At 40.1% G+C, this 12,565-nt stretch overlaps 1 protein-coding gene across 4 annotated transcripts in view; it reads right to left on the bottom strand.

Annotated features, from left to right (window-relative positions):
- The window catches only part of fhod1 (formin homology 2 domain containing 1), a 333,883-nt gene that overhangs the window by 270,529 nt on the left and 50,789 nt on the right, over positions 1-12,565 (bottom strand). For all 4 annotated transcript variants that reach the window (XM_063066732.1, XM_063066733.1, XM_063066734.1 and 1 more), the window contains one exon: positions 12,063-12,169. In XM_063066732.1, coding sequence (XP_062922802.1) covers positions 12,063-12,169 — 107 coding nt within the window. The remainder of the gene's footprint in view (positions 1-12,062; positions 12,170-12,565) is intronic.

Raw genomic sequence — 12,565 nt, forward strand, 5'->3', positions numbered from 1 at the left:
GGACCAGGGCACTAGGTGCATGGGAACATCTCTATCTAAATAACATACCATCCTGACTTGAAAATACACTGCCATGCAACGTTGCCAATTGTAAATCCCTTCCTTAATAGCATTGAGTTTCAAGGGGACAGTTCACCACCACCTTCTCGACAGATTAGGGATATGCTGGTCTTGCCAGTGATGTACATATAAAGTAAAAGGTGTTACAAATATACTGGAGATTCAGAAGGGTAATTAAATTGTGAAAGTGCAAGGTCATGTGCTTCAGGAAGAAGGATCAAAAAGCAGATTATCTTCAGGTAGGGAAATTGTCAGTACATACAGAGGGAGTTAGGTATTCTTCTGCATCAAACATAAAATGTTAGCGGTAAATGCAGCAAGTAATTGCATTTGGAGCCACTGATTATGGCACTGAAACCCACAGACAAAGGGGGATGCTGCAGAGCGTGGCGGACTGGCCTCTACCTTGAGGCAACTCGCAGACACGTTCTCTTACTTACTCCTTGAAAAGCACCTCACTCCAGACCGTCAGAAAATTGTCTACGACACCATCACTGACCTCTTCAGCTCTGGAGAACTCCCACCCACTGCCACCAAAATTCATAGTTTCCTTATCCCACACTGATCATTTCCGCCTCCTACCCAAGATCCACATACCTGACTGTCAGGGTAGGCCCATTGCCTCTGGCTGCTCCTGCCCCACTGAACTCAGGTCCTCACACCTTGACTCCATTCTCTCCCCTTTCATTCAGTCCCTCCCGGCCTACATCTGCAACATTTCACATGCTCTCGATCTCCTCAACAACTTACAGTTCCCTGGCCCTGACCGGCTCATTTTCACCATGGATGTCCAGTCCCTATACACTTCTATCCCCCATCAAAAAGGCCTTAGAACTCTCTGTTTCTCCCTCAATAAAAGACCCTATCAGTTCCCCTCCACCACCACTGGCAGAATTGGTCCTCACCCTCAACAACTTCTCCTTCAGCTCCTCTCACTTTCTCCAAATGCAAGTGATAGCCTTGTTCATCCACACAGGCCCTAACTATGCCTGCCTTTTTGTTGCTACACAGAACAGACCATGTTCTAAGCCTTCCCAGTAATGTTCCCCAACTCCTCTGTGCTATATTGATAGCTGCGTTGGTGTTGCTTCATGTACCCATGCTGAACTCGTCAATTTCATCAACTTTGCCTCCAAATTCCACACTGCCTTTAAATTCACTTGGTCCATTTCTGACACCTCACTCCTCTTATTCAATCCCTCGGTCTCCATCTCTGGAAAAAAAACTATCTCCCAGCACTTTTTTAATATAAATTTCCAATTCCCATGTCTAACTTGACTTTGCCTCTTTCTGTCTCCTATAAAAATGCTGTCTCCCTTTTCTCAGTTCCTTCATCTCCACTGCATCTGTTCCCAGGATGAGGCTTTCCTTTCCAGGACATCAGAGCTGTCCTCCTTCTTCAAACAGCAGGATTTCTCGTCATCGATCATTGATGTCGCCTTCACCTGTATCTCCTCCATTTCCAGACATCCGCACCCACCCCACCTTCCCGCCACCTTAACAGAAATAGTTTCTCTTGTCCTCACATACGACCCCATGAGCTACCGCACTCAACCCATCATTCTCTGCAACTTCCGCCGTCTTCAATGGGATCCTACCACCAAACATATCTTTACCCTCCCTCCCCACTGCTTTCTGCAGGAATCGCTCCCTCCGTGATTCCTTTGTCATTCAACTGCCCCCCCCCCAATAATTTCTCTCCTGGCACAACCCAGCAAGCAACAGAAATGCTACACCTGCCCATTCACCTCCTCCCTCACCTCCATCCATCCAAATAGTCCTTCCAGGTAAGGCAACACTTCACCTGTGAATCTATTGTGGTCATCTATTGTATCCAGTGCTCCCGATGCAACCTCCTCTTCATCAATGAGATCCAACATAACTTGGGGGACCGGTTTGATGAGCATCACCGCTCCATCCACCAAAAGCAGAATTTTCCAGTGGCCAACCATTCTAATTCCTATCTCCATTCCAACATATCTGTCTACGGCTTCCTCTTTTGCCACGATGAGGGCACTCTCAGGGTTTAGGAACAACACCTCACATTCCACCTAGGTAGCTTCCAACCTGATGGCATGAACATCAATTTCCCCTTCTGGTAATTTTTTCCTCTCCCCCCCTTCCCTCTCCGTGTTTTCCCCACTCTGGTCTCTTACCCCTTTCTCCTCACCTGCCTATCACATTCCCCCAGGTGGCCCTTCACCTTCCATAGTCCACTCTCCTCTCCCATCAGATTCCTTCTTCTTCTTACCTTTCCCACCACCTGGTTTCACCTCTCACCTTCTAGCTGGTTAGTCCTCCTTCCCCTCCCCCCATGTTTTTATCCTGGTGTCTTCCCCTTTCCTTTCTAGTCCTGAAGAAGGGTCTCAGCCTGAATCACCAACCGCTTATTTACTTCAAAAGATGCTGCCTGACCTGCTGTGTTCCTCCAGCATTTTGTGTGTTACTCTCCACTGAAGGCTGAGAAAAATATTTTAATTAACAGTATTTCCATGTGATCAGCCATAGTGTAAACTTCTGATAACAATCAAATGGCCATGAACAACACAGGTACTTTAAAACTTACAGTACTAACAGAATTTTCAAAGCTGAAATCATTGCCAAAGCAGGTGAACAGTGATTAAAACATTAATCTCTATGACATATTCAATGCTCTGTTTAAATTTGGAATGGGTGAAGCAATAGCAATCTATTTTAACATAGTGACATTTGGACAAAGTCAACAACAAAACCCTCTTCTTAAAAATATACAAACACTTGAAGAGCTAACATAATACTTGATAATGGTCATTCTAAATTCTTTGATAAATAAGCAATATAACGCAAAAAATAAAATCTGAAATAGAAAATTTGTTGGAAACATTGAGCAAATGAAATTTCAGCTGCTTATATTTTCACAGAGGCTACGTGACCTGCTCACTAATTTTATCAGTTTCTGCATTTACGTATCAAAAATCCTTCACTTCCTTTTCAGTGTTTGCAACTCTTAGAATGCAAATTAAAATATTGCAGTGGTTACTTGAAAACAAACCAAAACTACTGAGAGACAGAGCCAGCTTAATCGACACTGTATGACACGGTTCCAAATAACATAGTTCCAAATCGAGAAAGATAGGTTCAATCTCAATTTTGGTTCAGAATATTGTCGTTGTTCACTTCAATTGCTTGCACGATTTGTGTTTTTCCTCCCTTCTCTTGCCTATTGGGTGTTGGTCCTGTATTTTTATTTTTATTCTTTTTTTTTTCTTTAATTGGGTTCTTGCTTTGTGGCTGCCTGTAAGCAGCCAAATCTGAAGGTTGTACAGGTCGACCTTCACTAATCGGATTACCTGTAATCCGGTTCCTTCGAAATCCACACTGATTTCAAATTTTCTGCGCAACTGTAATTTCAAATTTTCCGGGCCACTGTACCAATCTGCTGTGCAGTGTTTTGGTTGCGCTAGATCTATTCACGTGTTGGCACGTTCTTCTAAGCACAGACAGGCGAGTCCTGCTTGTTTTCCTGCATTTATTAATATTATTTGCATGAGGCGCGGATGCCCGGCTCCTGCCCGTCTCACCCACCAGCGGCAGGGGAGCTGGCGCGTGCGGGGTTGGTCCGCCTTCTCGCCTGCCTGCCGGCAGTCGCGTACTGCCCTCTGGCATAGCCCGGCCGGCGCTCCATTCTCTTCTGCCTACGACCTCAGATCAGACGTGGTGACCTGCTGAATTTAAGCATATTGCTAAGCAGAGGAAAAGAAACTAATGAGAATTCCCTTAGTAACTGCGAGTGCAATGTAGTCTTTGGGGTAACTGCAAGTCTGTGTCTTTGCTATCGCTTAGCTCACATTTGAGTGCTGGTAGTGGGTGTGCTTTATTTTTTGCCGGTAGGGAGGGGAGATAGTTGCTCGCTGCCACTTACGCGCGGGAGGGAGGGGAGCGGGGGGGGGGAACTTAGGGGTTCTGACATTTAACTGTCGTTTATTCTTTGGGACACTCTGTTTTCGTAGATGGTTGCGAAGAAAAAACATTTCAGGATGTACACTGTATACATTTCTCTGACATTAAATGAACCTTTGAATCTTTTGATATTTTAAAGGTATGATGAGGTGGTTAGCTATTGCTTAATGTGATCCTTCTGTAATTCGGCATTTTCACTAATCCGGCACTCCTCAGGTCCCAATGGTGCTGGATTATAGAAGGGCAACCTGCATAATTTATACATGCTTTGATAATAAATATACTTGAATCTTGAATCTTTATCATGAAACCAGCAAGCTGAATGATCTTGTAGCAATAAAAAGCTAACAAAACTAAATTAGCAATATAACAATCTAACTTATGGTTTATTAGTGATATTAGCAATACTAAGTGGCGTATTAGGGTAATTTGTGTAACTCAGCATTCCAATTAGCGAAATAGTCAACATCAGAATTAACAAAGTTAGTGTATTTAAGCAGTCTAATAATGCTCTAATTAACAGGTCAACAAAAAAAAAATCATTCTCTGTGGCTCACTCACTGTTCACTAGGCAAAACTAACAACTAACAAAACAAGAATATTCATTTGCTTCTACCACACCCCAACCTACATGACTAATTACCATAATAAACTTGCCACAAACTACAACACAGACAAAAAATAGATATATGGCTCCAATGGACAGAAAACAGAAACATGGCTCCTACAATTATTAAAACATTCCTCTGCATATAAAAGAAAGCAAGCATCCAGTTGACCATCAGATAATACCTAGCATCAAACAACAGACAGATTTGTACTGAAAGAGGAAAGTAACCATTGATCAATTTTGTAAATAGAACATATCTACTAATGTAATTTACTGGATTCTTCAGTAGAGCCAATTTCAGTCTATTTCATTTACTTTGAAATAGATTCAAAATTATTATGGAGAACAAAGTACTAAATGAGCATTCTCAAATATTTTGTATCAGTTTTCACTGTAGAAGTTGCATGTAACTGTAATGGAGCAGAACTGAGGGAGTTAATGAAAGCAGAGACTTAGAGTCATTTACAACACAACAGAGAAAAAAATATCTGGGGAAATCATGAGACTAAATGCCAGCAAACCTGACACATTGCTTCCTATGGATCTGAAAGAGCTTACTGCCAAATCTATTGATATAATCATCGGTTTCCTACTTGTTCAATGTGTCCTCCAAAAAAAGAAACACTCAGATTTGTCAAATACTATTTCCTTTTTCCAAAATTCCCAAGGTTTTGATAATGTCACAGCAGATTGCAAGGCAGATTATTTAATACCAAAAATCAAGGGTAGGAGGGAAAGACTGGGAAATCACACAGCTGACATCCATTGTTGGCAAAATGCTGGAATTTATGATCAAGGATGTGGTAATAAGGCATTTTAGAAAATAATAGTATGATTCAGCAAAGTCAGCATGGTTTAACAAAGGAAGCAATGCTTGACAAACCCAAGAGTGCTTGTTTTGAGGATGTAATTAGAAGATAAGGGGAAACAAATGCACGCACTATAGTTGGATTTACAGTATTGCAATTGATAGAATAGCTGAAGCAAAATGACTACTAAAAGAGGGCCCAGGAAAATGGGAACAACGTATTAGTTTGGGTTGAAAAAAATGACTGAAAACAAGGTAGGGACAAATGGGCCTTTGTCAAGTTTGGAGCTGCTTTTCGATGGGCACAACTCAGACCGGTTCAAGGCCCTCAGCTATTTGCTATTTATATTAATTACTAAAACCAAACTTAAAATGTATGATGATTTTCAAAACATTGTGGCAGAATTGTGGAAAGGCAAACAAAATAGCACAAAATTGGGGTAATTTGCAAAAGTCTGTCATCAAATCTGGCTCAAATAGGGTTGTAGGAAACTGCTTACACTCTACAAACACTTAAAAAAACACGTCAATTAATAGCGATGTAGTGGTCACATTACTGGAGTCACAGCCAGACATCTGGACTATTGATCCAAGGATGAATGTTTGAATCCCTCCACGACTAGATTAATTTAAAGTCGATGACTTTAAAAGAGAGCAGATCTCAACGATGGCAGTCACAGATCTACTGGACTGTTCTACAACCCAACCAGTTCTTTCTTGTCCTCTCAGGTAGGAAATCCATCTCCTAATCTAGTGTGTCCCAGAACCTTAATGTATTTGATTCTCAGAGCCAATCTAGAATGTGCAAAATAAATGTTGGTATTACCAGTAATCTCCAAGTCCTGGTGGTTAAATTAACTCATGCCACTTGAGTATTCTGAATTACTAACAATTTTTCCCCTCTGCGCACATCCCTTGGAGCACTGCAGGGATGTGATAGTTTTGTGACACAGAGTTTGTTGGAAAAACAGGCCAGTCTGGGACTGTGAGGGTAGACAGCTAGTGGCCAGTGGCTGTGGCCATAATGGAGGTTGGAGAACTTGTGGTCAATGTGAAGATCAGAAATTTAGGAAGTAGAAGAGGATCTGATGATTTGGATCAATGCAACCACCAATTACTGCACGCACCATTAATGTAGATGCTAGTTATTGTCATCTCCATAATGTCAGCAATATCATAAATGAGAAATGAAAAGACAGTAGAATGTACCAGTGGTTTGTATGGAAACAACATTAGACAAAAAGCAATCTGTGAGAAGAGACGTAACAGGCTACCCAAGTGAATGAGAAGATAGTAGAGGACATATAATGTAGGGAAGTGAAAAGTTATTCTGCATGATAGAGAGAATAGAATCGGCAGCAACCACTTATGGATACAGGAACATAATAAAGATACAGAAACAGATTGGAAATTGTGTATCCTACAGAGATGACTCTACTTCCAACTCTCTAAATCATTTCCACTGTCATTTTCTCCAAGCATTCTACTCCAACAACACATCCAGGACAAATCCTTCTGGAACAGCACCAACTACCTGCTGAAAACATTTACTCTCTCAGGTACACCCACAAAACGTAAAGTGGCAAGTTGCTCAGATCTAAGAGCAGCACTCAACTTCAATTCTTCCACCAGCTGGAAGGAGAAGAGCAGGAAGTGCATGGGAAGACCACCATGTTCAATTCCCTCCCGTTCAGCCATCTTGATTTTCAAACATATTGCAACTGCTTCATTACTACATAGTCAAAACTCAACTAACCATCTCTTCACCACATGGACTACTGACCCACCACCAATTCAAATACAGAGTTTTACTACAGGCTTTGCCAACAACACAAGAGATTAACTGGTTTTCTTGAGGCAATTTGAAGGACTTGACTGGATTTTTGATGGACAAGACGAATGCCATTATCCATCCTTTTCCAGCACTTGTTTCCCTGATTTAGATCACTGGAATTGTAACAGCAATCATTCATATCTGTTTAGTGGCTACAAATAACATTTTCAAAAGGACATAAGATACCTTTCAACTCTCTGTTCAAGTGCAGAGCTCTTACTCAAAGATGATTCCTCATTTCAACCCTAACCAAATTTTCATTTCCTTAAAATATCAGCTCTTTAAAGTACTCCCTTCAAAAAAGAAGTGAAGAAAGTGGGTGGGTAAGAGATACTGAACTATGTAACTAATGACTCCCATTTACCTTCTTGCCATATTGCACCAATCCACAACATGACTTTTTACTACTTACAGAGGAACAAACTTTGGAATGGGGAAACATCAAAGAAGAGGAAAAGAAAAAAAGCAAGGCTGAGAATAACTGCTGATTGTATCAGGTCTTCTTTTATTTTAATAAAACTGGTGTAACTTAGCAACCACTAGTTAGATATAACCGACTATAAATTCCCTCTACAGCAAACTCAGTTCTGTTTAGGGATGTAATGTGTTAATGCAAGTTCTCTCGATATGTCCGCTGATAATGCCTAAAGCAACCACACTTTCATTACTTCTAAATCAGTACCACATGTTTGGATGTGGTTATAGTTTTGGAAATAAAAATATATTCTCACCGATATATGAAAGGAATCGTACAAAGTTGTAGTCTGTTAATCTATCAGCTTTGTACATTACTAAACTTGCTAGATAGCTAAATTGGCAATAAATTCACTTTCCAAGCTCGATTACTTTGGCAATTCTCAACTAAATCCACATGTAAGCAAGTAGCTGCAATGGAATATAAAAGTTGGGTATTCAACAGACAGATTATTCCAACTCTTGTATGAATAGAAATAGTGACTATGCAGACTTCAGGCACGTGTCCCATAGTCTCCTGGAAGCCAAAAGCAACAGTCAGTTTAATAGGACACGGCACTAGCTTCAACATTGCACAATGTATCATGACTCACAACTATTGTGCAATACCAGAATATAACTCTTACAAGAGATGGTTTTAGGTCAATGAAAATGGTGTTAGAGCAAGTTAAAATGATGACAAATTGCTACTATTAGCAATGAATAACATGGAAATCTATATGTTGTGACTGTGATCGAAGTCACTACGGAGTCACAGAAGCTGGTGATATGGAAGTCTTTGTTCATCACAGCAAACAGGCATTCTCATGTAGACACTCTCAGCAGAAGCTCACAAACCTCACAAACATCACTTTTTTTATGCCCTCAAGATCAAAGGTAACAGCAGATGATTCAATACCATCTCAATAATTATATTGACATTGTTTACTTCAATATTTTGGGTTGACAATGCTTCCTGTAAATTACATATCCACAGTGGGAGACACTTCTGAATGTTCAAACACCTCTGCCAACACAGCAATTCTAAAAACTTCTGAAGACAGAGAGCCAGATGCCAATAGATCAGCTATTGATTGCAACTTTACCTGAGACAATGTTTAATATGCTAAGTGCCAATATCAGCCTGGTCTGCCTGCTTGAACTCAGTCACAATGGTGTAAATAATTTAGCCATATTCCCTGGTTTGATGCAGGCGCAATCAACATAACCCTGTTTGGCTGATGCATATGCAAACTCTAGTCTGTGGCCAGATTAACTTCAATTTACTGCTTGCAATTTACAGTAAGAATGGAAGGCTAACTGCAAGCCTCTTGAATTTATTTACATTTACAGTAAGAACTGAAGACTGGTTCTTTCTTGAATGAATATTGGCTATATTCATCTAACTCTAGAATACTCCCAAACAGTATTTATAAATGAGAAAGACCAGATAGCGAAGACATTTCAAATGTCCAGTTTCCTGTATTAGAGACTTGAAAACATGCCTGTACAATGTAATTGTCCTGTGGGCTACTGCTGCTAAGAAAGAGCCAAGTATAGCAGGAAGAGGGCATAGTGAAAGAGTGGAAGGGGAAAAATTTTAAACTTAGAAATTGAAAAATGTGACTTATGAATCTGTTTTTTAAATAATATTCACCAGAGCAAGAAACAGATTTTTAGATTTTAGCTCTGCTAAAAGTTTTTTGCCTGAAACATTATCTCATTATCTATCTCCCTGCCCCTCCCTCCACTTAGTGTTGTCTGACTAACTGTGTAACTCCAGCATTCTATGGTTTCAGATTTCCTGCATCTGCAGTGTTTTGCTTTGGTGCTCAGAATTTCTCATCCACCTACAATAGGTCTATAGGGCTGTGAAACTACAGAAAGAGAAAAAAAACAAGCATAAACACGCTTAATGAAACTAAATGAGAACATTAGAGAATTGAAAATACCACAGAATAACATCTTTAAAAAATAACTTCTGTGGTGAATTCTCAGTATTGAAATGTGGTTTGGCCTGTGTACAACAGGTTGGTTATGCTATCATTATTCTGAATAGGGAAACTAAGACCTTCAAACCACCGGGTTATAACACAGATTTGCTTTCATCACTGTTATCATTCAGTCTACCACATATATTATATTATATTTAAGTGTCATTAATGTCTTGAGCAAACCCACATTTTGGTCATTCCCATGTGCTGGAATATTTTGTTACTGCAGCAACAAGGAACAGCCCAGCACAGTTTATACAGGCAACTCCGCGTGAAGAAGTAGAAGCCAAAATCCACTGCAGTAAGTGTGTCAATTGATACATATTTGACTTGCCCACCAAACCTTCACAGTCTGCTTTATTTGCAGTTTTATAAATGTCAGCAATCTGACTTTAAACCACAGCTTCACTCTGCTGATTCTTGTGTTGAACTGTTAAAGCTAAGTCAGCACCGATCACTACTTTGGGAACACCCTCGATACAAGGACTACAGTAAGATAGTTTCATTTATGTCACCATGCTCCCTTTCCTCTGTGTTCACTGTCGCAGATAATACCACCGATCACTCAATTCTCCCTCTGCTAGCTACACCTCCACAACACCACCACCCCCATCCTGCCCGCCCAGGAAAATTTTAAATGAAATTCAAATATAATTGTAAATCTCACTCCAAGTTACAGCAGGGCTCTGTTCCTGTGAACTAATTGCATCCTGGACAGTTCACAGATCAGAAAAGCGATCACAGATCAATAAACCGAATTTCCACACAACAGTAGATGCCTGCAGCCCTGCGGCAAACAGCAAACCTATACCGCCTGTCTCCCAAACATTTGTACGCACTGTATACAAATCCAGAATTCATATGCTGGGAAGGATCTTCTTTCTGTCCTTTTTAACCCTCCTTTCCCAGCAACTGCTCCTGATCTTCTCTTCAATAATCTCACTTACACCCTTATTGTCATAGAGCCTAATAAGGCAATTATTCTCTTAAAGAGCAAAACACTGCAAATTGCTAAATTATAATGTAAAATAGAAATTGGTGAAAATGCTCAGTAGGTCACGCAGTTCCTGTGGACAGAGAAGGAAGGTTAATATTTCTCTTCACAGCTCTCCCAGACCAACCCTCACCACTCCATAAGGGAAACATGTTTTGACCACTTCTTTTCGACTTATGTGTCAATCATTTGGATGATGGAATTGATGGCATTTTGGCCAAGCTTGCAGAAAATATGAAGATAGTTGGAAGGGCAGGTAGTAATCAAAAGGCAGAAAGTCTGCAGAAGGATTTAGACAGATTGGGAGAACGGGCAAGTGGCATATATTGCAGGGAAGTACATGGTCATGCATGTTGGTAGAAGGAATAAAAATATAGACTCTTTTCTAAATGAGGAAAAAGAAAATCAGAATTCAGAGGTACAAAAGGACTTGGGAGTCCTTGTGCAGGATTCCCTGCATGTTAATTTGCAGGTTGAGTCAATGGTAAGGAAGGCAAATGCAATGTTAGCATTCATTTTGAGAGGACTAGAATATAAAAGCAAGGAGTTAATGCTAAGGTTTCATAAGGCACTGCTCAGAACACACTCGGAGCATTGTGAGCAGTTTTGTGCCCCCTTATCAAAGAAAGGATATATTGACGTTGAAGAGCATCCAGAGGAGGTTCACAAGAATGATTGCAGGAATGAAAGGATTAATGTATCAGGAGAATTTGATAGCTTTGGGCCTGTATTTGCTGGAGTTTAGAAATATAGTGGGGGGGGGGGAAATCTTATTGAAACCTATTGAATTTTGAAAGGTCTAGAAGGTGGATTTGGAGAGGATGTTTCTAACAGTGGATGAGTCAAGAACCAAAGGGCACAGCCTCAGAATAGAAAGGTGTCCCTTCAGAACAGAGAGAAGGAGGAATTTCTTTGGCCAGAGGGTGATGAATCTGTGGAATTCAATGCCACAGACAGCTGTGGAGGTCAAGTCATTGGGTATATTTAAAGTAGAGGTTGATAGGTTCCTGATTAGTAAGAGTTTCAAAGGTTATGGGGAGACTGGGGAAACAGCAGGAAAATGGGGCTGAGCAGGATAATGTATCGATTTTGAGGCAATAACGGAGTGACACGATGGACTGAGTGGTCTATTTCTGCTCCTATGTCTTATGGTCTTATTAATACAACAAATGAATTTATTGCAAAATTAATAAGCATATGATACTAAAATATCTGCATAAATCTACTACCAATTAGTAATGGATGTCAAATATCAGGCAGTGGGTCACTGAGTTTCGTTGGGGTTGGGAAATTGCGGTTGTTGTTATTAAATATTAGAGTCTATTACTCTGCCCATAAGCTTTAATGTGTGGTACAAAGTGATATCTTACCCAACTTCTTCAAAAAATGCTTCAAGGTCATCTCTCTGTTCATCCAGTGACAATTCCAGATCCAAGTAATTTCCATTTGGACCTATCTGCAGCGCACAATCTTCCAACTGGACAGAAATAAAATTCTATTTTAATTGTCAGAAAATCTAATGTTAAAATATGAAAAATGAAATAGACAAATTAGATTTTTGGAGAGCAGACAAGTATTTAAAAATTGATAGGTGAAATCTTCAGCAACACAAATGCAATCATGATTTAAATCCAGTCACACAAGATTCAGTCCATTTGTCAATTTGTTCAGATTGAAACTTTCTATAAAAACGCATTGTCCCAGATGATAAGAGTAACAAAAATTTCACTGTCCAAAATTTTTCCGAACCAATTTTCTGTTACATCTGCAGAATAAAAAAATTGGTTATCAGTTTTCACCATAGAAGAATAGACTCAGTTTCTTTAATAAACTGACTCTCCATGTGGAAGAGAGGTTGGAAGATGCAATTTGA

This window comes from Mobula hypostoma, chromosome 14 (genome assembly GCF_963921235.1).
Source record: "Mobula hypostoma chromosome 14, sMobHyp1.1, whole genome shotgun sequence".
NCBI classification, from domain to species: domain Eukaryota; kingdom Metazoa; phylum Chordata; class Chondrichthyes; order Myliobatiformes; family Myliobatidae; genus Mobula; species Mobula hypostoma.